General features: G+C 32.7%; 2 protein-coding genes and 1 pseudogene across 2 annotated transcripts; 1 reads left to right on the top strand and 2 right to left on the bottom strand.

The window, feature by feature from the left end:
* Positions 323-1773, bottom strand: LOC104782010 (annotated as a pseudogene).
* On the bottom strand, positions 8406-9152 carry LOC109132588. The gene is made up of 2 exons (XM_019244322.1): positions 8733-9152; positions 8406-8627 (listed from the first exon to the last, which is right to left on the bottom strand). Exons 1-2 carry the CDS (start codon positions 8857-8859, stop codon positions 8485-8487), a joined length of 270 nt encoding a protein of 89 aa, XP_019099867.1. The 5' UTR covers positions 8860-9152; the 3' UTR covers positions 8406-8484.
* LOC104782008 (BEL1-like homeodomain protein 1) lies at positions 20991-24568 on the top strand. Its single transcript, XM_010506819.2, has 6 exons — positions 20991-21151; positions 21265-21313; positions 21648-22577; positions 22898-23286; positions 23369-23429; positions 23520-24568. The coding sequence occupies exons 3-6, from the start codon at positions 21747-21749 to the stop codon at positions 24264-24266; spliced, it is 2028 nt and encodes a 675-aa protein (XP_010505121.1). The 5' UTR covers positions 20991-21151; positions 21265-21313; positions 21648-21746; the 3' UTR covers positions 24267-24568.

Raw genomic sequence — 24669 nt, 5'->3', positions numbered from 1 at the left:
ATGTGTATTGTTATTGAATCAAATTGTCCGTTGAAAATTCTTTCGAACACTTAGGGCATCTCCATCAGTAATACTTAGTGAGTGTCTCTTTATTTAAAAAAAAATGAAAAATTGAAAAAAATAGGAAAGAGGGTGTGATAGTATCTCTGCACACACCCATTAAGACACTATTTGCCAGATGTTTACTTGTTAATGGTTAACATTTTTAAAGAAATCAATTATATTAAAATATGAATATTATTAAAATTTGACACACATTTAAAGACATTACCGATGGTAATGCTCTTAAAAACAACTCCAAAATCTTTTGGATATAGGCAAATCTTTGGCCCAATAGGCACTGAAAATGATTTTTTGGAATCAGCCCAACACCATAAGATCACTAAGTTTTGGTGCAAGTAAAGCAAGTAACAGTACGATTATATACTTAATGAAACCAAACTTAAACATCATCAAAGTAGTCTACTTTTTGCCATTTAAGTACAATTCTGAATTTGAGACACATACTGACTGACCCAAAAACTAAAGAAAGGATATTTGGACCTTGAAATCACGCTTAGTCTCTCTACTTGGTCATCTTAAAACTTTGTCCTGATTATTATTTAACTCCTAATTAATACCCAAGACCTCCTAATTATTAGTAAACTACTCGAACTTGTCCCATCAGAAAGTCCAGTTCTTGGAGAAATCCATGTCTGGAGGCAAATGATAATGACACTCATCCTTCTGTTGGTCCTCCTGCATTGTACCCGTAGTAGTCATTACTCCTCTCCTTCCTTTGGGTAACTCATTCTTCTCACTTTGATTCCGTTTCCTTTGTTCTGCTTTGGCTCCAAGTAAAAAAAACAAAAAAAAAGGTCAGAGATTTTGTCCTTTTTTTGTTTTGTACCAACCAAAAACATTGCAATAGTTTCCACTCGAGTTAAAGAAAATATTTTCTTAAGTAGTGAAGTCGCTTACTAGGCTTCTTGAGGGAGTTTAAAGTCTGAGTAGTAGTAGTAGTAGGACGGTGAAGAGGGGAAAACGCCGGTTCCTACAGATTCCCTCAAAACGTTGCAGTTTCGATTAACCAAACCTCTACTGTGCAACCGTGCCTCTTGTCTCTGTAAAACCTTTGCTCTATCTTGCTGTGACTGCAACGCAACCACCACCACCACTCAAAAGATAGAAAAAACGATGGAACGAGAGAGAGAGAGAGAGAGAGAGAGAGAGAGAGAGAGAGAGAATGGATCAACAAAAGAAAGTGACAAAGTTTGCATTTTTTATTATTTACCTCATTCTTGCGGATCTTTGGAAGATGAAGTTCATAAAACGGTTCAAGCATGGACCTTTCTCCGTAAAATCTCTGATTAGCTTTTGGACCATTAGACCTTAAAGACTGAAAAGAAAGCCACACCAAAACAACATCGTGAAAGTTTCGAAACTGTGAAACAGAGGAAAAAAACGAAACTTGTGAAAATGTGAAAGAGAGAGAAAAAGGCAGGACCCGGAGAGTAGAGGGTAAAGTAGGAACATGTCTGGGTTTAGGAGGAGGGAGAAGAGACAGCGAAGAGAACTGGTCAGAGAGTGTATCCACCACGACGTCAGAAACGTACGGATGATCACGGTGGTTACGGCTGAGTGAGTTGAATCCTTCGACGGACGATCCGAACAGATGAGAACGAAACCTCAGTTCTTCCGTGTAACCCGAATCAAAACGAAACTGATGATTTCTCGCCATGAAAAAAATCAAAAGATTGAAGACTGAAGACTCTCTCTTGGAGAGAAAGCAAAAAAAAAAAAAAAGCTCTGATTTTTAAAGTGGTGGGGTTTGACGTTACACATTAAAAAGACAAAAAAATTAAGTACCCAATTTTATTTTGTTTGTTTTTTCAGTTATCACGCGAGTAGTGACTGCGAATGTCACGTGATCCACTCTATCACGCGCCCGTTATCTCCTTCAAGCACCAAACATCCAATAATATGATGACACGCAAAGAGAACCAGAACCGTTGGCGCGTGTAAAAAACGTATTGAGAAGTGGAGTGTTTTAAAATCAGTTCTGCAACCGCCGCAGACATACGCAGCCACCAACTATGATGCCTACACGTGTCAGAACTGTTACCTATTTCGTAGTTTCATTATTTTATGAAGTGTGTGCTTGTGTATGTTTCCTTTACCGTGCACCTTCCTCGACTCTCTTGTTACTTACTAGTTATTACTAACAAAATGACTTTTAGAAAGGAAAAAAAAAAAAAAAAGCACGTTTTTTGAAGGCTAAATGAGGTGTTTTATGTGTATGTATGAAAAAGATTGTACTAAGTGCCAACTTTTCAGGAGGATAGGAAAAATGTATTTGCATCGGAAAAGTAAACTAAATAAAGATAGAAATAGAACTATAGAAGATGGTAAAATATTTTTGGGTCCAAAATGGGCTCATCTTACGCTCACATTGAGACCATTTATGTAGGATCACAATGTAGATTGGTTGGTACATGGATTAGTTTTTGTTTCATGGGCTTTAAATTCTCCACCTCTAGTAGCTCTCTCTATTTTCACATTCAAAATTTGTTTCATAATCTCGATCTCGATGTACATATGACTGACATATATCGCCATATGTAGCTGAGTAGATGAAACTAGTTAGCTTTCTGCACCTTTCTTGAAAGGTCAAGTCAAGCTTATTGAAATCGGGAGTTCAATAACTGTAACTACTAAGAAAATGTCTAGGAAAATGATCAAACATGTTTTGTTCATGATAATTTGGTGGATCTCAGCTAGGGTAACCAGCTTCCAGTTACGTAACCAGTAGTTGGAAGTGAAAAAAAACTTGCATGCATCATCATATAGGCTTCGATTAACATGACGGTTGGTGAAGTGGTACGATAAGAGATTAGGTAGTAGTAGTAGATTGCAAAGAATAATTAGTGGGAATTATGAGCGAGGATTTTTAGAGGAAAAGTATTTCTAAAGTTGAAGTACTACTTGTGTCAAAACTGCTATAGTGTATGTTCATATTTGGTAAAGGCGGAAAGCTGATATGTTGTTATTTGTCTTTTCAGACATGTTGTTTTTGTTTACCTTCACTATAGCTAGCCGGCAAAATGTAACTCTTTCCTACCAATGCTATATGTACACATCTAGCCTTGGGGTTGAGAGACACAACATTCTTTTTAAACCTAACCATAAATTACATTTATATTATGTGAAATTTTACGTTTGTGACCTTTTTTTAGAGTCGTCAGATACTACTTTGGATGGTGGACCTTTTTTTGTTTCTAAAAGTTTCATGAAACCGAATACAATTATTTAATTACTGTTATGCATGCACGGTGTTTAATTAGTGTTACGCATGCATGCAATCTTTTACTTAATTACTAGTTATGGTTATTCACTCAAACTTCTTCTTTGTCAAGTAATGTGGAAATATCGCATATGAATGAGTTTAAACCAAAAAAAAGATCAGTTCCAGAATAGCCCAATAAAGCCCAATGTATCAGCACAATTTATCTTTGAATTGTGAACCTGACTTTTCGGGGGATAGGGTAAGTCTAAAATGTTTAAAAAGATAAATTTATATCTGATATTTTTCTCGTCAGATGTGACTATGTGAGGTAATATGGACATCCAAATCATTTATTTCTAATGTGCTGGAGTAAGTCCAAAACATATTTACACTTTTGTTGGACACATCTTTTCTATATACTGCTTGTTTCGCCAAAAAGACACGACTTGAGATCCGATAATGTAACATTTCAATATAAACGGTATATACAAAGGAAAAAAAAAAAAAAAAAAACCAAGTCTTAGGTAAAGCGCAAAATTCTCTTTTGACAGAGCAAGCTTCCAAGCAAAATTCTTTTTTTAGCACAATACATTAGAATTTATGATTCGTACGACATGTAAACTTTTCTCAGGAACTGACTTAAAGAAGTTTGACTTTTTTACAGATTATGAATATTGGAAGCACAAGTTACATCAATGTGAATACAACTCTAGTTTCATCTATATATATAGTCTGTTTTTTTTAAGTACATGCTACTCACTTTCTCATGACACATGTTGTTTTCTATGAACCTTAATCTCAACCAACTGAAAAGATAGAAGAAAAGGATAATTAAAAAGAAAACAAAAAAAAATCATATGTTTATTGCAATTGATATTGCATTCTATTTTGATGTGAATTTAGTAAAAAACGATAAACAAAAGAAATGAAGAGAGACATGTAGGATACCACACTATGGTGTAGCAATGTGAAAGTTGGAATCTCATTATTGAACAAGAATAAAAAAAGCTTACAACTTGCTAGCTCTTCAAAAAAGTTATTGCCAAGGCCCCATATCCCTACTATTCTCCATTCATGTTTTCATTTTCTAGTTTTCTTATTTTAAATCATTATCCTCTATATAAAAGAACACCATCACATATTTTTTTTGTTACACAACTTTGGAACTACTCATATATAATATTTTTTTTGTTATGAGATGATGGCAAGATCACGCCTAGACCCGCTTTACTCTTCAAAGATAAATTCGGTAAAAACCCATATTCCTCGTGGGATATTTCCAAATTCGAACCATATTGCTTCCTAAATAGATTCTTCTTTATCCTGATTATATTTATCCCACTTAAAGATATAGTAGAACCAATCCTTTAGTCTGTATGAGAATAATGTAAGACTCGGGATCGCACATTAGATATCTAAAAAGTTGGTGCCATATGTTTATATTTTGTTTTAAAGGAGTAATTTTAAGGAGTTTCAAATATGGAATTTGGCATTTTGCGTAGGAACTCTAGGATGGGCTCTGCATTAAGTAATTTCACTGCTTCGATATATATAGCACTATCCATGTATACGCATGAAAAACGCTATGATTACTACACATTTTTTATTCTACGAAATCTGTTAATTTTAGAAATATCAGATAAGTTGTCTTTTGTTCAGTAGATATACTATTATTTATTGAGTTCTCTTCTCTCCTTCTAATGATTTTAAAAAGTTCAGTTTTCAATATCTCATAGCTTTATGAATTTAAGTATTATTTTGAAGTGTTGTGCTCGACAAAATGAAACACAACAAAAGATTGACATGAGGGTTATGTATAACAATGATTCTGATAGTGAAGTGAATATTCATATTTTATATGTAGTTATGTACACACACAAACACATGCATTCATACACCTATATATATATACATGCAGTATACACATATATATATATATATATACACACGGCTTTATTAGGGTATTTCCAGTGGTGAGTACTACATATAAATTAATATAATAATAAAAGAGAGAGAAGAGAAAGAAAAGAATCCATTCTTCAGTTTCTTCTGCAAGCAATGCTTCTCAGCACATATAAACAGATGTCAATTTCTTAGTGGTTATTACTAATAAATATATATATAATTAAAATAATAACTTTTTTTTTAAAGAAACGTTTAATGGATTGCTGTGATGGCGATGGTCTTAGGGACCCAATATCTCTTCAATCCCTATAGAACCATATTCCATGCTTCATTCTGTGTTATAACTTATAACTAAAATTTGTGGTCTAAGAATTCTATATCTATTACGAAATAAACAAACAAGAACGATCTAACTTTCACTTCTTACCAAATGTATGCATTTACTAAATGTATGAGTTTTTGTGATTATATAAGGTCTATGTATAAGGTCAATAACATAGACCTGTATACTCCTTTTATTTCAAAATAAAGGATGTACACAGATTAAGAAATGACTACATTAAATTTTTTAACCAATCATAAACAAAAATGCATAACATAAATATGAAATTAATTTAAAAGTTGCATACAAACTTGAAAACATCATATATTATGAAACAAATAGAGTATTTCCCACTTTTATTTGCATGTTTTGTGTTTTCTAAGAACAACCATTTTTATTATACTAAAACATTAAGACGTACACACCATCTGTTTTATTTAAAGTGATATTTAAAATTTCTGAATGCAAATTAAGAATTCACTATAATTTTATTTAATATACCTCTTTTACATAAAACATCACCAAATAATTAAAATGAACTCAACCAATAAGAAAACATATTGCAATGTATAATTGGTATAAAAATAACACTTACATATATTTAATTTCTCAATAAAACGTTAAACATATCACTTAAATGAAACAATTAAAAAACTCTAAATTAACATCACTTGAAATGATACAGAGGGAGTATCAAGTATCAACATACACATCATACAATTCCATAACCATTCTCACCTATATGAATAATATTAGTTGTCATATTTTCAATATATCCATAATATGAATAATATAAGACATTTTATAGTGCTTCTGTTTCTTGCTAATCTATTTTTTTAGAATTTCTTAAAAATATTAAATGTTGATTATAAACGTATTATTTTTTGTGTTTTACAATTGTTTTTAACTCTAAACTAATAATATTCAGTCATTTATCTTAAAGTATACAATTCATCATAAATAACTAATAACAAATGCATAATTTATTTTTTAAAAGTATAATTTTAAAATATATTTTTTTTCTTTCTAAAATTTGGATTAGTAAAGAACAGAATAAACATATGATAATAATAAAAACGTAAAAATTAATATCAGAAATGAAACTTGAGTTAGGCAATTATTGTGGTGTGTATAGCCTTTTTGAATCTTGACCTATTTATTAAAAGGCCAATGCTAGCCTTGTCTTTCAGCCAAATTTCTGTATCATTGAATAAAATGCTGTCCCTACGAAACTATTATGTTTTTTTTTTAAGAAAAATTATAAACTTTCGCAAGCATATACTCAACTTTTAAAATATGAAAGTTCATTCGTTCATGACTCTATTTTTAACAGCTTATGTGTATCAATAATTCAACATCATACACTATGACAATAAACCGACTTGCACGCACTTTTTTCGTAGCCGCGCGCTACCAAGGAAGCGATATGAATCTGTACTCTGTAGTAAGCAACCATAAGTAACTAGAACTATAATTTTATATATTCCGATCCAGCAATCTTGTACCGAGTAATTTGGTGCGATAACTCGACCTCCATAGTGTCCTAGGTAAGTGCCAAACTTAATTTACGGGAAGTGTTTAATTTGAGGAATAGTTTTATTGTCGTCGTTCCAAGTAAAATATTGAAAAAAAAAACTTTACGAAAATATCATTTACTCACGACTTTCAAATAGGATACTAGTTTATCTTATCCTATTTTATCTTATAGGGTTAGATATACGAGCGGTCCTAACACTGTTTCAAAAATGTTTTTTTTTTTTTTTTTTTGGACATCTTCAAAGAACTATTATTACAGTCACTTTCAAATCATGAATAACCTAGGAAATTTCTTTTTCTTTAACTTTCATACATTACCCCGATGCAGGTAGGCCTCGTAAAATTGATTGGATTGCATTAAAATGGAAGTCAATAATCAAAAGCCATGCTTTGCCCACCCTTTGACCGCACAATTATACAAATGTGATCATATCTCTTTGTTTCTTTTTGCTTTTGAACCAAAGCCTCATTACCATATATATAGCCGCCGAAATAATCACCACTGGCTCTTCATATGTAATATAGCCCTTCCACTTTGTAACACATATAAGCTCATAGAAATATCATATACATATAGGTGTAGGTGTAGCTAGGACAGTCACAGAGTATTGCCTTTTCAATGTTACACCTAGAAATGTATTCACGCGTCACACATCTTCAATATAAATACATTGGAAATTTCGTTATAATTGCTTTGCTTTTCTTGTAGTGATATATAATATAGCGCTTAAAACTATTGCTATAATTAATTTCACTAGATGATCACTGCTTTTGTATATATATATATATATATTTGTTCATAAGAACTTTAAAACAATACCATTGTTATTACATAAATTGTACTATATATTTTTAAAATGTTTCTTTTCAAGAATAGAATTTTAAAATATACAATATATGAATTTGATTAACAACATATGATGGTAAGAAATGAATGAAAATAGTTAGAAACAACAAACAACTGACAAAATAAAGCAAAATATAAGGAAAACATCAGAATATAGGCAATAATTACTAAGAAATCTATTGAACTTACTGTTATAATATCAAAGCTGTACCAAAAACAAAAAAAAAATTGGAAGATCTCTCGCGACCTAAAATATCACCACTCTCGTTGGGTTTATATTTATCACCACTTTCGCCGGCTTTAGTTTCTGGAAAGAATGTTTCCTTGCCAGCTCTCGGTAATTCACCCTGAAAATATTATGAATGAAATCCTATTGACGAAAAAAAATATAAATAATTGTGGTTCGCAGATAGACCTACCAGTATATTAAATCTTAAATGCAGTATCTAATAAATCTAAAGAGGTAGCCACTTGCTCGTACACCCTCAAAGCTCCTCCATCTCTATGATTGGGGTTTTCTTTCNTTTTTTTTTTTTTTTTTTTTCAAATCACAAAAACCCCAAAATGAATAATTATTACCCAAAAAAAAAAACAAAAACCTTTAGAAAATCAAATAGTTGCCGCCAACTTGGAATTCGACGATTTGGATTTAGAAGAGTGTCTCCGGCGATACTCTTTGTTATTCCCCGAAGGCTCAACCACATCCGCCGCGAATCTCACCTTCTTCTTCATCACCACATTTTTCTTCGATCCTGTCACCCAATTAACCCCAACAAAAGAGAACGGTTCAATTATCAATGATCAATATTGAGAAAGAAACAGAACAGAAGGGATTCGAGAGAGAATGGTGGACGTACGGATTTCGAAATCGAACTTGTCCATGTAATCGGAGAGAAGACGCTTGTGAAATTGACTCGCTAAGAAGACGACGCTTCCCGAGACGGCGAACACCGCCATGAAACCTAATGAACTCTCCATAGACATATCTTTTTAGGCAGGTAAGGGTTTTAAAAAAAAAAAAAAAATCTTCTTCTGTGTAAAATTAGTTAAATCGATCTGAATTTTTCTCGGGTAAAAAGGGCAAAGGGACCATCAAATATTATTAAAAAAAGAAAGAGAAGAAGGGATCAGGAGACATGATCTGAGAAGAGAGACGGAGAAGGGGAGAGGAAGACAGAAACGGAAGAACCATTTCAAAATAAAATAAAAAAAATTACAGAGATTTTACAGAGAGGAGGAGGATTGACAAAAAGGACGAGAGAGATATGTCGTGGTTTTATTAAATTTATATACACAACACAACACAACACAGCCTTTTTTAAAAACTTTTTTTTTTTTTTTTTTTTTTTTTTTTCCGCAAGGCACATTACATTCACCTTTATAGACTTGGACCAAAGCAAATGCAATGGTTGATCAAGTACAACCCTGGAACACTAGGCAGATCCAACGCTACCTAATCGAGAACCATTGCATTTTTTAACCACAACGAAATAGATAACACACCACGACTCGGTGTGAAATCATCTCTTAAACCACCTAAATTGACCTTATGACACGAAAATAACTACTAACACAGAGAAGACTAAATCCTATACTGAAGAAACAAAGCAAATCCAAACTATTAGAACCTTCTGATCGGCGTGTAAAACTTGTCCCAATAGCATCAACACCCAGAGGCGCATCATCAGAAAATCTTGGTTTCTCCGACGTTCATTGTTCCGGTCCTAAGCCTAAAACAGACAATACATCCGACTGACCCGACTAAGAAACGCGACCAGCATGAATAGAGGCTTTTCCGAATCAACCACACATTAACCAAAATGCTAATCGCCTAAAGATAAGAGAATAGAACACAGATTAGCATATCTTCACCTCATGGTGCATTGCCGGATTGGCCACATCACTTCTGCCTTATAGTCTCGCTTCTTAGTCGGAAGGGACCAGATCTGAACCCAAAACCATCGGAACCCAAAACTTATCTTCATCATAACTAATGCAAGATTAAAAAAAAAAAGGGGGTTCATTAATACAAAGCTCATTGTGTTTTCTTTTTTTCTTTTGTCATGGTACTGTGATGTCACATTGAGCACTCTATGTTCTTTTGTCCTCTTTAAAACTGCGTAGGCCTTACGTCACGCGCCACTTCCCTCTCCTAACACGGCAACTTCACAAAGAAAAAAAAAACAATATTCCACGCGCATGTGTCGGGGTCGAACGTAAGCCTTCGGATTAAAAAAACAAAAACCAAACCAACGGTGCGTGAAGAGTAAAAGGTTAGAAGCGTAAATCGAAAATAAGGTAGGTCCAAGTGATCTTGGAACCATTGGTTAAGAAAAAATGCGGGACAAAGGTCGAATGGTACTACGAATTGACACGTAGAAAGACCAAACCGACAAAGACAAAAAGTCGGAGATACACGCATCTCTCTGGCATTTTAAAAAGGACCAAACCCGATCGCCTAATCAATGTTTTATTAAAACTATTATCGTGACTAATTTATTATTATGTTTTTTTCTGAAGATGGAGAAAAAAAATAGAAGGAAGGATTATATAATTGGAGTTGCTAGGAGGAGTAATTGGGAGAAAAATAAATGTATAAAGGTGAGAAAGAGAGTCGTGGAAAATTGTGACAATTATAGGATTGGCTGCTTTCTTGACTTAAGACTTAAGAGGGGGACACATGGGGTCCTGCTATTTGTGGAACTACAAGGCCCCTATAAAAGAGGATTTTTTTTCTTCTTCTCTGTGTGTGTGTGATTGGGATGTGGGGTTCACAGCTCGAAGACGAATCTTCTTCGTTTTATAAAAAAATAAAAATTGAAGAAAGTGTTTTGGAAATATTAGGGAGGAGAAAGAGCCAACACGAGTGGGGTCTAATGTAACACTGTACACGCGTCAACTCCACAATTTCTATCTTTCTTCTCTCTTTGTTTTTTGAAGTTTCATTAGGAGAGGGGGATAAGTTTTCGTACGTAGGAACAAAAAAGAGTAAAATAAGATATTCGTTTCAAACTTAAATCGATAAGAATGAAAAAAAAATTGTGGAATCGAGGTTTTTGGGGTTGTAAAACTTGTTAGGTTTTTATTTGATACTTTTGTGTAGTGAAAATTTTGAGTATTCTTGGACAAATTTGAATTGAGTGGCGAAAAGTCTTGTTTGATTGTTATACTATTTCTAGAATTGTTCTTTATTTTCTTATCTCTTTTATAATTTTTTTCTTACAGTTTGTCGATTTTCTTATATTTTTTTTATGATTTGCTGATATATTGCTTTTATTTTGTTATTTATGTTAATTTTTTTTGTTTTCAACAAGTTCAGTACTTATTTTTGCAATAGTTGTATGCATTAATAGACTTTTAAAAAACAAATTTTTATCTTATTTTCTATGATGCACATAAATTGATATCCAAAAGTATCAAACTAAACAACAAGTAAAAGAATTAAAAGTTACTTCTTATGAAATAGTCTAAATGTTTTCTGTATACTCGTCAAGTAATTAATAATATCATATTGGCAAATGTTTACCTACAGATATCTTTACTAAAGGTTTAGTCACATCTTAATATTATTAATTTATCAGTGACAAAAAAATTCTCATTTTTAGTATAGTTTTAACTTAAAAACTATTATAAAGGAAATAACAGAAAACAAAGATTGCAATTATTGTTTATTTTAGGTATCACTAAAAGGTCATTTACTTGATTGATATAACACCTTATCTATTTAACAACTCCCATCAACCCAAAATCTTAAAGTGTCAATTAGGTTAAACTGACTCGTCTAATTAAAAATCAAAATCAAATCATCTTTTTCGCCACTTAATTGGTTATACTATTTTTTTTTCAATTTTATCAGGTTAAATTGTGGCTTAGCATTAACCATACGATAGTATTATCCTTTGTTATTTACTTATTCTAAATACCCAATGGATCTTCCAATTAATAGCTGAACTAATAATATTTTGATAGTTTTTCTCACATTCGAAAAAGTTACTTTTAATATTACTAACATCGTACGTTCACATATCTGGATGTGACTACAGGTTTGCGGTCCTTTGAGAGACAACTCTATTCTATATAGTATAGTGACAAGTACATAAACTGAATAATTTATTGGAGATGATCAATGATTAAAACCAATGACTAATTACTGTCTCACAATCAGACTAAGAATACTAAATCATCATCAAACACAACAACAACAGAACTGACACGCAGAGTCATTGTATTCTCGAAAAGGATAATATAAACTGGTGATTTATCTGAATACATGTCGCACATCCTTCATGCATGACATGTCTTGCTAGACAAAGGTTTTGAAGATAGATTTTGATAAATTTATTTTAGATATTGAGTTAGAAATATGGTTAGACATTTAAGCAATAAACAAATTCTGAAGCGAGGATGGTACGTGTTGGTACTAAGAAAAAGTATATGTTGTTACTATATATACTAAGTCCAAAAGTATACAAACTTTTTTTTTGGCGTCGAAGTAGTTTAAACTTTTTTTTTTTTTTTGTCAAACAGTTGTCTTCATTCATTCAAGATAGCCACAGCTACAAGTACAAACAACAAGAGTTCCAAAATTTAAAGTAATACAAACAAAGAATTCCCCAATGCCAAAAGATTAAAAAGATAGAACATCAACTGTAAATCCAACAGAGCTGTGAACCATGAGCGTGAAAGCTCCTTAGCACATGTGAAATCATGGGAAGTCGATAGGCTACAGATGTTGAGAATAAAATCGTTGCTTTGGAGTCCACCGGGGAGAGAAGCACTACCCACAGTAACAATGCAGCAAAGATCCGAGAGACTATGGTTTTGAAGTTGGGACAAGATTGCTTTACCATCCAAAGCATAAGGATTGGATCATATCGATAAGTCGCAATAAACGTTAGTTGGTCTGAGATCCGAGTGATGGGAATGGTACGAAAAGGATGTTTGGAATTATCAGGTGACCAACTTAAGTGATACGCGTCAATGAACATAAAGAATTCAAGGCCAAGCTTATCACTAATGCTAGAACAGATCGAGAAGCATAAATTAAATAACCGTATTGGTTTATACTCAAACCGCAAGCCACTAAAAACAACTAATGTCAGGTTCTGTATAGGATGTATGAGTAGCCAAAGCAGAGCTGGTGTTACCTTTCGCCAATAGAGTCTTCGAGAGTAGGTTATCGGGAAGCAGGACAGATCATTTATTTGGTTATTTTAGGTCAAAACTTGACGACTTAAAAACTGAACAATTTATTTGGTTTTTGCTTGTTATTTTTGTTAGTCATCGTCTCATCAAACATTGTATTTGATGTGGTAAGTTTTATTCGTAATGTGAAACAAAGAAAGAAACAGTAAACTACAACTTCGTTAAATCAACCAACAATTTAAGTTGGACATTTACCTATACATGTCATTAATTAGTTTTAGTGGGGATTATTGGTCTGAGATTTGAATAGACTTTTAAAGATTTCAAATGTTATGTAGAATCTGTTTTTATTATATCAAAATTTTGTTAAACTCTGTTAAAGTTTAGTGTTATTAGTTTGTGATTTGTAAAAAATTATTTAAAATCCTAACAAATTTGGGTTATTGGATTCAAACTTTTATAAAGTCATTAAAAGTTTTGTGTTATTCCATTAAAACAAAAAAAATATAAAATTGTTAATGAATTCAATTATTATGTTATTGGTTCATGATTTTAGACACTTTCTTTACAAAATAAATTCATGTAAAGTGTCACAAAAATACAGAGATTTTCTATAACAATTTACAAGATTTTAGAAAACTAATCAGTAAAACTCTCTAGTAATCTTTAATAATCTTTCACTTATTCACTTCTAATAATTTTGTTGAACTCTTCAAAAATCTATCGAAGAATAGGCTTACTCTTTGGATTTTGATTTCGCTTATGAGAATATTGCTTCATAGTCAGGAAACTATTGAAGAATAGACTGAATTACGTGACAAATGGTTTTCTTCTAGATTAATTTTCGGAATTCTGTGGACATAGTAACTCACACTTTAGAAGAATTCAAATTTTGGTTAGGTACTAAATTCTGAAATGGTTCAGAACTAGATTGTGACTTGTCTGTTTTTAGTGCTGCGTCTTCACCTTCAACCCGATCGTAACTAATCCGGGTTTTAGTTCATAAAGTGTTGTTGACAACAAAAAAAGTTAATAAAATATAACTGGTCATATATATATTATATCACTTAATTATAGTTAACTTGGTCAGGTATATATGAATGAATATGATAGTGTGTTGGTAGAGTCAAAATGCATATGAAGCGTAGTGATTGATATATAACAATCCTTTTCATTCAAAAGGTTGTACAGCTTTAATCTGGGGAATAAGAATTTTCTTTCACCGAGGATGAGCTTTCACTTGCAGTACAATTTTGCTGATTTCGCCTGAAAAATTGTACGTAAAAGCTAAAACTAAAGAAAAAAAGATTTTGTAGTTAATTCTTATTTTTAACTTGCTAAGGTAATATGACAGTGCGTTAGTAGAGTCAAATGCATGTTTTTTTTTTTTTTTTGGTGAATAAATGCATGTTAAGCATAAGTCTTTAGTGATTGAAATAAACCCATTTTTTCATTTAAAAAGATATATTTATATATATATATATATATATATATATATATTTTCTTTATTGTGTATCGCCTCGTGACCTCGTCTTATTAATATTAGTATACTTTTTGGTAAAAATATAGATATTTAAAATTTTGAAATTTGTTGCATCAGTTTAATCGGGAAATTCTATTTGAATATAGTTCGACATTTGACTCAGTTCGTTAGCATGTGCTTCTGTGGCATATTATATTTAGCTGATTAGTGGCTGAGGGACGCATCGTTATTGTTTCACAATTTATCGCAAATTTGGATTAAGAAAAAGACGTCTTAGTTAGTGACCAATGGTCTGTAGTTAGTTGTCACAACTTCTGAGTCCGTGACAAAGAAATAATTATGGCACTATAGTGGCAAAAGTAACAACAAGACATCACTATATTCCCTCATAAAGTTTTTGCAAATACCGACAGATAAACAGTGAAAAACAAGTGAAAAATTGCAATAAGAAATAGAATTAATAAGTTAGAAGAAAATGTTAAAGATTGAAATCAAGTTGATGAAAATGATGCAACTTATTACTATCCACTAATGTAAAATTTTCGATAAATTTTTTATATTACTGTTGATTGAAAATTTAATGTGCTATTTTATAAAAGAAATGTGTATCTATATATATATATATATGTATTGGTATTAATATAATTTGGATATACCAATATATAATGTGTTAAGTAATAATATAGTACTTATCAAGATAATTGATATCATACATTTATAGTATGATGGAAAATAAACATATTACATAAATTATACTCCCTCTGTTCCACTGTATAAAGTTTAAGAATTATATAAATTCTCTTTCTTTTGTTGTCTCATGAAGGTTGAAAAATATTATTTAATTAATAATAGAAAATAATGAAAAATATTAAGAAACATAAAATGATGCAAAAAAAGAAAAACCTTCAAGAGGTCTTTCCTTGGATTTTGTGGTACATATAGAAATCGTGAAACGAGAAAATGTTTAACAACAAGGATATCTCCCCGATAGACACTTTGGACCTTGCTTCCTCAGAGAAGATACCATGGAGATTGGCTCAGGTAATTGAATCCTATGAGGAATGTGAAGACTGTTAAGAAGAGGAGGTGGTGGACGATAAGGTGATCTTAGGAGAGGTCAGGTGTAAACTTGATGCCTCTTGAGAGACTAAGGATCAGTTTTCTGGTATGGGTTTTGTCTTGCTGAGCCCTTCAATAGCTTACGATTTGAAATGTACACAGAGACACCTCTCGGTCCTCCACTCTGAGTTGGAGGCGTTACACTGGGCAATGGAGTCAACACTGCAACAAGGTTTGACATTGGTTCATTTTGAGACCGATTGTCTCACTATTATCAAAATTTTAGAGGAGATCGATGAATGGCCTAGTTTTTCACGGAGTTAATTACTTTTTCCGATTTAAAAGCTAAGTTTTTGGTTTTTTCCATTTCTCATATTCCTAGAACTTTAAATGTCTTTGCCGATCGCCTTGCAAAAAGAGTTCGAGCACAAGGTTCTCTATTCTCCCATGTAGACTTGAATGTTCTGGAGTGGTTGGCTTTAGAAACCAACCTTTTCGAACTTGAATAATAATAATACGGTTTTTTGAGGTAAAAAAAAAAAGGAAAAAAAACCTTCAAGAGGCAACTACGAACTCTTGTGTTTTAAACCTCAGGTTCTGCGTGTTTTAAACCTTCAAGAAGGCTTTTAAACATTCATGTTTAATTATTTTTACTGACTGTGATGTAATAAGGTTTATGACTTTCTACCCAAATGACGTGTTAATGTTCCTGGCTTTAAAGAGTTTAATCTTTATCATTCATCAAAAAATTAAGGAACACCTTCCTTAACACTTTAACAGTCTGACGAAGGTTGATTTATTTAATTATTATTGAAAATTATTTTTTTTGTATAGCTATTATTGGTTGATTTTAGCCTTTTTACTCAATCTTTTTTTTTTGTAGGGAGGTGTAGTCGAACTCTTATGCGTAAAAAACCTTCATGAGGTGGCAATTTCACTTGGCGATAGTGGATCATTAGAATTTTTACATCTCTAACTCGTAACTAATTAAATGATGATGCAAAAAAAGAAAAAGAAAAAAAATACTCAGAGAGTAAAAGCATTTACCATTACTATATATAGCTTGCATGCTTATTTTCATCCAAGCTGCATGGCTCTAGCCCATTGACAACAAGTCAACAAGTAAACAAAACTAATTAAGAAATTGGTGAGATATGTATGATTTTACATAATGACAGAAGTTGAATTGAATAGAGATGGGTAAGTAACACACTTCATTTAGAAATTATACTTATGTGCAGTGACGATCTAATTTATATTATTTATGTGAAACGTTAAAATAGTAGGGACAGAATTTAAGTATAAATCTATGAAAACAAATGCATGTACAAAAGTGACAGCTACTTTCCCACCCATTTTGCTTTTACTTTGGTTTCATTCAGACAAAAAACAGATATTTTTATTACATTTGTAATTTGACATATAGAAAATAATAAAACTAGGAAGTAGCATAACTGAAAAAGATTAGCCAATTTATGATTGATTTGGGGAGTCACTCAAGTTCATGCAATATATATTTTTGAGAAGAAATCATGAAACTAACGTCCAAACTCGTTTATATCGATAGTTGTTCTAAATTATATTTTTTTTTTAAAAATTGTAAACTGATGAATTGTTGAAACTATGAAAACTCAGAAAATACATATTCAGAAGTTTTGGTTAAGCCATTTGTTTGATTTATTTCTCTAATTTAATCATCTTCGTTAATTTTGAACAAAAAGAAAAAATAACAAAACTTGATGGGCGATATTTTTTTTTTTTCTCAAAAACTTGATGGGCGATATTTAAAAACAAATTTTGTAGTAGACACAGTGACATAAATAAAAGAAAAGAAGATAGTAGAAGGCATATAACATGCCAAACGATCGGGGTGAAAAGGCAACAAAACGTCCAAATTGATTTATATTGGAGTATATATAACTAATGCGTGACTGGACATGGTTTAGGAGAACTTAAACACGCCCAATGAAATTTCAATGACTGGTAGAACACGGTGAATAATTGTTTAATGATGATTGTTATAGAACCAAGCCACACCTCGTACAGTTACATACTTAAAACTACCATCATTCTAATTATATTTTGAAAATTACATACTTAAGCCAAAATACCCTTTAGAAAATACAGAGACACACAACAAAAAATTGTGTGTCTTGTATCACTTAGATTGTATCACAAATCTAAGTGGTATTTTAAATAATTTATTTATAAATGAAGTAAATATAATGACTTAGCATCATTTGTATTAACTAATGTTTTAATTAACCTGTTTGACATCAATTAAATAAAATTGATACAATTTTTACTAGTTTGTATTACTTTTTAAAAAACCATATAAAGTAAAAAACTTACATCATTTAGATAACTGATGTATCTATTAATTTTTGATAAAATCATTTTGATAAATGATACAAAATTTACATCATTCAGAAAACTGATGTTAAAACAAAATTATATTAACATAATATACACATTTAGTTTTTAGAACTAAAAGGTAACGTAAAAAAAAAAAATAACGAAGATTTTTCATTGGCTAGTCAACAGTTATAAGGATTGAACTGTAGTTTATTGTCCACCGTTCATAAATTTAATCCAACAGATAAGTTTCTTTTTTTTTTTCCAACAGATAAGTTATTTTTTTCTTTTTCTATTTTTGTCAAAACTTCTCTTTTTTTTTTGTTGTCATCCAAACTTCTACCCTTCTATATTATCTTTTGTCGTTCTCCTTTCTCACAACTTCTCCTTCCTCACATCATCTCATTCGTTCTTCATCATAGTAAATTTGTGGTGATTAGGTTTGGCATGTTTGATGACCAATATCCAACGGCAATAAATCAGTATAGATCAAGTGGTTCGAGATAGAACGAGGGATGAAGAAACCAACGAGGATGTGGCCTGTAAATCTTCAAAGATGACAACAGAGGAGTGCTGGTGGACGTTTGTTATGTCTAGATTCACGGTAGAAGCGGTCTGCGGGTTTCGCTTCTCGTCGAGGGAAGGTAGTTAACGGTGACGAGATGTGACATTGGCCAACTCTTTCCTTGCTCAAATCTCGACCAGATCGAAAGAAATCGTAAATTACCGTAGCCGGATCTTGGCAGTAGGGGCGACAGCCACACAAAAAAAAATTACCAAGCTAGAGTTTTTAGTTTATTTTGTTAACCAGTTATTATGTAAACCAATTTTAATTTGTAAATTGTAACAAACTCGGATTAGAAAGATTAATGAAAAAGTTGTATTTTTATTTAATTAATTAACTTAATTAAAAAAATAATTTTAAATCAATTAATTAATTAATAGTAAATCATGTGCACAATGAATTTATTATTTTTAATTATTAGTTAATATATTTTCGTATTTAATAAATTATTTTGTATAAATTTCTGAAAAAAATAATTCATTTCTATTTGATAACATTTTTTATCAATTAATTATAAGTGATATAAACATATTTATCAGTTATTATAACTGTTACAAATACTAAAATCACTTACATAAAATGATTTTTAAAAGAAACATCATTTTTTTGTAAATGACACAAAATTAACATCATTACAATAACTGATGCAAATATTATGTACAATTGCATCAGTTGTAAAAAAAATGATGTGAATTATTTGCATCAATGAACTGTAAATCATTTCTTTAAGTGATGTAAATGTTTTTTACATCAATTATAAGTAATACAAATAATCAAAATACGTGATATAAAATGATCATTTTTTTGTAGTGACATACGTGGTAAACCAAAAGAATAGAGAGGACATATATGTGTGTGTGAAATAAAGAATCAAAGTAATTATATACATATAGTGGGAGCCACTCTTTTCCATCATGCTTCATTATCATTATCGTTATCATCTTCTTTCTTCCTCTCTTTCTCAATAATTTAGATTTTTGTGTAATTAAATATTTTAGGTTTTCTGCAGAAGGAGACGTTTCCTCGTTTTTGTGCTGTTTGGATCTTCTGACACACTTCACTTTTTCGTATAAATTTTAGTTTTCTCTAATCCCATTATGTACATTTAGAATATTATATTCTTGACGACCTATATATTTTGTGTTTCGAGAAAATAAATAACCTGTGTATTTTTTGTTCTTACTGATGACTTTGTAAAACAAATCTTTTAAATTTCTAGAATATCAGTGTTGTTGCGTTTTAAGTTTTCAAGTGTACATGATACAATATTGGTGAATATATATAAGTGTATTACTTTACTAATGAAAATTATGATATGAACTTGGTAACGTAAACATTACGAATTTTTATACCTCACAAAAACCACCAACAATACAAAGTTCTTTCCCATTTTTAGTGTACAGTCTGAACTTAATAGATGATAAAAGTCTGCAAGAATAGTAATCTCAAGAATACTTTTTGTTCAGGATTGTAGTTATATCAATAAAGAAAGATTTGGATTGAGATGCGTGTGTGATTTCTTTTTATTATATAAATATAATTTTTAATAAGAAAATGATATGATTCTAAATTGGACACGACATACATATCACTATCTCTTGATGTGATAACATTTACTTCCTTTATAAAATTATATATAGTGTATAAATAACTAAATAATAGAGAGAGTGTTTGGTTGTTAAGATATGTGGGTTCATTACCTGGTCAATACATAAAAAAGGCCAAAGTCATATCATACAAGTTCCTCTGTTTTTCGACCCATTCGCAAGCTAAGTACACCAATTATAGATTCTTATCATATAGCATATAAATATTACTGTGTAATATAGATACATATATATGAATACGAAGTAATAATAAGAATTGAACTTTAATATAATATATTTTGTACTGAATGCCGAAATAAACAGTTATACGTACACAAATATTTGAAATCCCTCAACTTAATTTTATCTCTTCGATCTATCTTACGTCGTACCTTACTTATCAGTTATCACCAAGCTATAATAGTTATGAATTGTTTTATTCCCAAGTAGAGTAGGATATAGCTTTTTAAAAACATCTAGTATATGGTTTTCGTAATATATTATGAAGAATGCACTGTGAAGATTATTCAGACTCCTATATTGTCAAATTTCATAAAGCTAGATTTAATTTCTCAATTTCGAAATAAAATTCCAACATGGTTGGAGTGTCCATTTAGTATATTAAATAAAAACATGAATAACATTAGCTGGTGGTGGTGAACGTAAACAAACACACAAAAATTCATGTCCTAAACTTTTGTATAATTGTCTAATTTACCAAGAATCATCTTATACAAAGTTTGGGACAAATAAAAATCCATTTTGGTTATAAGATATACCGACCACAACACAAAAATTAATTTAAAAAAAAAAAGGAAAGTGAGGAAAAAATGGTGGCGTACTAAGACTGTGTGGGGAGATTAATGAGTGAAGGAAAAGATGGGTATCTTTTATCTCTCCTTTCTTTATCTTCTCTCTCTCTCTCAATATCATCTTTTTATATATATAAAACTTATTTCTCAGCTTTTTTAATGTATTTTATATTTCCCCTTTGAGCAAGAAAAGAGTTGCAGAGATTAGCTTTGAGTCTGACACAGAGAGACCAAACTCACATAGCAATCACACACATCTCCACAAACACAGGTATGTATATATATATATAAGTGTATATTCGCGTGTGTGTGTGTCTGTCTCTCTCCCTAGTCTTCCTCTTTCTCTTTGATAAGAAATTCTCTAATGTAACTTTCCTTTTGCAGCTTGAGATGATCATGAAACACGTGCATCCTCAGATCTCTATCAATCCAGGTTCTTCATCTTTCTTTCTAATTTTATAATATTCATTTTTCTCTTTTCTTTTTTCTTTCAATCTCCTCTCTCTCTCTATATATATAACTCCTATTATTTTATTATTTTATTTTCAATCATGATTATGTACTCTTAATTTCCATATCCTTCGATGATCTCTCTTTCTCATAATCCATATTTCGTCGGTCTTCTCTTCTTCTTCTTGATGTGATCACAATTCTTTCTTTCTTTCCTTCAAACTCTGTAGATAGATAGTCTCTATATGAACTTATAGTGTTTTTGTTTTTCCTCCTTTTTTTTTAAGTCTTTCTCTTTTTGTTTCTTGATCAATCAGCTTGGTGAAAGAAGAAGATCAAGAATTGTCAGAGAATCAAAGAAAACGTCACCGTTTCATTCGTGAGTAAAAAACAGTATTCTCTACTAATTATTATAGATGGCTGCTTACTTCCACGGGAACCCACCGGAGATCTCAGCCGGATCCGACGGTGGTCTACAAACGTTGATCCTCATGAATCCAACTACTTACGTTCAATACACCCAACAAGACGACGATTCGAACAACAACAACAATAACAACAGCAACAACAACAACAACACAAACACAAACAACAACAGTTTCGTTTTCCTCGATTCCCACGCGCCGCAGCCTAACGCGAGCCAGCAGTTCGTCGGAATCCCACTCTCTGGCCACGAAGCTGCTTCCATTACAGCCGCCGACAACATCTCCGTACTTCACGGTTACCCTCCGCGCGTGCAGTACAGTCTTTACGGTAGCCACCAAGTGGATCCCACTCACCAGCAAGCCGCGTGTGAGACGCCACGCGCGCAGCAAGGCCTCTCTTTAACCCTCTCGTCTCAACAGCAGCAGCAACAGCAACATCATCAACAACACCAGCCTATCCACGTCGGGTTCGGGTCAGGACCCGGAGAAGATATCAGGGTCGGGTCTGGCTCTGCAGGATCGGGGGTAACAAACGGAATAGCGAATCTTGTAAGCTCCAAGTACTTGAAGGCAGCGCAAGAGCTTCTTGACGAAGTAGTCAACGCTGATTCTGACGACATCAACGCTAAGTCCCAACTATTCTCTTCCAAAAAGGGGAGTAGTGGAAACGATAAGGCTGTCGGAGAATCCTCTACCGGCGCTGGAGGAGAAGGTTCCGGTGGCGGAGGAGAAGCTGCCGGGAAACGTACGGTGGAGCTAGGCACGGCGGAGAGGCAAGAGATACAGATGAAGAAAGCAAAGCTTAGTAACATGCTTCATGAGGTAACAACACCAAATACGTATTATATGCAATCAACGTCCTATACTGAGTGCTCTCTCTTATATAACACATGAAGTGGACTTAAAGCTATATCCCTAAGATTAATTTTTCAGTCATTTTCACAATTCATATTATACTATTTTCTTTTCTTCTTTTTTTGTTTTCTGATTTCGAAAATTGACAATCTTACAGAGATTGATAAAATCTCTCTTTGTGTCCCTCTCTTAGTAAAATACTCATAACTTTTATAGATTATATATATGTAGACAGTACACTTACGTTCATAAGCCTCACGTTACGTTGTTGTTTGGAAAATGAAAAGGTGGAGCAGAGATATAGACAGTACCACCAACAGATGCAGATGGTGATCTCGTCGTTTGAGCAAGCGGCAGGGATAGGGTCAGCGAAGTCATACACGTCGCTTGCACTGAAGACCATATCAAGACAGTTCCGGTGCTTGAAAGAGGCGATCGCTGGTCAGATAAAAGCGGCTAACAAGAGTCTTGGAGAGGAAGATTCGGTGTCTGGTGTTGGAAGGTTTGAAGGGTCGAGGCTCAAGTTCGTGGACCATCACTTGAGACAGCAAAGAGCTCTTCAGCAGCTAGGAATGATTCAACATCCTACCAACAATGCTTGGAGACCTCAGCGTGGTCTCCCGGAACGAGCTGTCTCAGTCCTTCGTGCTTGGCTCTTCGAACACTTTCTTCACCCGTAAGTAACCCCCTCTATATAGACATCCGCTACTTTTCATCACTTGAACACAAACTAAATCTTTTTTCTTTGTTTTGATTAGATACCCTAAGGATTCTGACAAGCACATGCTTGCCAAGCAAACAGGACTCACTCGGAGCCAGGTACGTTTCAACTAATTTTTTTTGTGTTATTGGGTTAATGTAGGAAACGAACTTATTTATAAGTGGATTTTTATTTTTATTATTTTTTAGGTATCTAACTGGTTTATAAACGCGAGAGTTCGGTTATGGAAACCGATGGTGGAAGAAATGTATACGGAAGAAATGAAGGAGCAGGGAAAGAACATGGGATCCATGGAGAAGAATCCTTTGGATCAAAGCAACGAAGATTCTGCTTCTAAGTCAACAAGTAACCAAGAGAAGAGCCCCATGGCCAACACTTACCATATGAATCCCAATCACAACGGTGACCTAGAAGGCGTCACTGGAATGCAAGGAAGCCCAAAGAGACTAAGAACCAGCGAGGAGACAATGATGCAGCCCATAAATGCGGATTTCAGTTCCAACGAGAAGCTCACGATGAAAATTCTAGAAGAACGGCAAGGGATAAGATCAGACGGTGGCTACCCTTTCATGGGGAATTTCGGGCAATACCAAATGGATGAGATGTCAAGATTTGATGTAGTCTCAGACCAGGAGCTCATGGCGCAAAGGTACTCAGGAAATAACAATGGCGTGTCCCTTACGTTAGGGCTACCTCATTGCGATAGCTTGTCGTCCACGCACCATCAGGGGTTCATGCAGACCCACCATGGGATTCCTATAGGGAGAAGAGTGAAAATAGGAGAAACAGAGGAATATGGAACCGCCTCCATCAACGGTGGCGGATCAGCTACAACTGCACATTCATCAGCCGCAGCAGCCGCTGCTTACAATGGGATGAACATACAGAACCAGAAGAGATATGTTGCTCAGTTATTGCCCGACTTCGTTGCGTAAACCCTACTATCTCTAAACGGAGAAACCGAAACAGGTTACTATACGTTTCTAGTTTTTAATTAGTATATAGTTTTTCTTATACCATTGAACCAAAACAAAGAACAAAATTTTAATTTTAGTCTTTGGTTATATATGGCCGACGGTTGTATATCGATTTTGTAATTTTTTTTTTACGTTTTATTGGGGGATGGATAGGGTTATATATGTATATGGATTAGTTACCTGTAATAGCTTGCTTTTGGGTGTATACCAAAATATATTTTACTTTTATTTCTATGTAATAATAAGATAGTGAACTGATCTATCAAATATTTTATGATGATTACACATTAGATCTAAGCTATATAGATTCCGAATATGTATGCAGATCAAGCTAAGTGGCAGAAAACTTGGAAATATATAA

Source organism: Camelina sativa, chromosome 4, assembly GCF_000633955.1.
Source record: "Camelina sativa cultivar DH55 chromosome 4, Cs, whole genome shotgun sequence".
In the NCBI taxonomy this organism is placed as follows: Eukaryota; Viridiplantae; Streptophyta; class Magnoliopsida; order Brassicales; family Brassicaceae; genus Camelina; species Camelina sativa.
Note: the sequence above shows the minus strand (reverse complement) of the source record. Positions and strands in the feature narration are given on the sequence as shown.

What these genes read in the sequence shown, in the direction of transcription:
- LOC109132588 (XM_019244322.1), bottom strand. Translation starts at nt 8,859, where the DNA reads ATGTCTATGGAGAGTTCATTAGGTTTCATGGCGGTGTTCGCCGTCTCG. An exon ending in CAAGTTCGATTTCGAAATCC is followed by an intron (nt 8,628 to 8,732) that starts GTACGTCCACCA and finishes ATTGGGTGACAG; the next exon opens with GATCGAAGAAAAATGTGGTG.
- LOC104782008 (XM_010506819.2), top strand. Translation starts at nt 21,747, where the DNA reads ATGGCTGCTTACTTCCACGGGAACCCACCGGAGATCTCAGCCGGATCC. An exon ending in TTAGTAACATGCTTCATGAG is followed by an intron (nt 22,578 to 22,897) that starts GTAACAACACCA and finishes GAAAATGAAAAG; the next exon opens with GTGGAGCAGAGATATAGACA. An exon ending in CAGGACTCACTCGGAGCCAG is followed by an intron (nt 23,430 to 23,519) that starts GTACGTTTCAAC and finishes ATTATTTTTTAG; the next exon opens with GTATCTAACTGGTTTATAAA.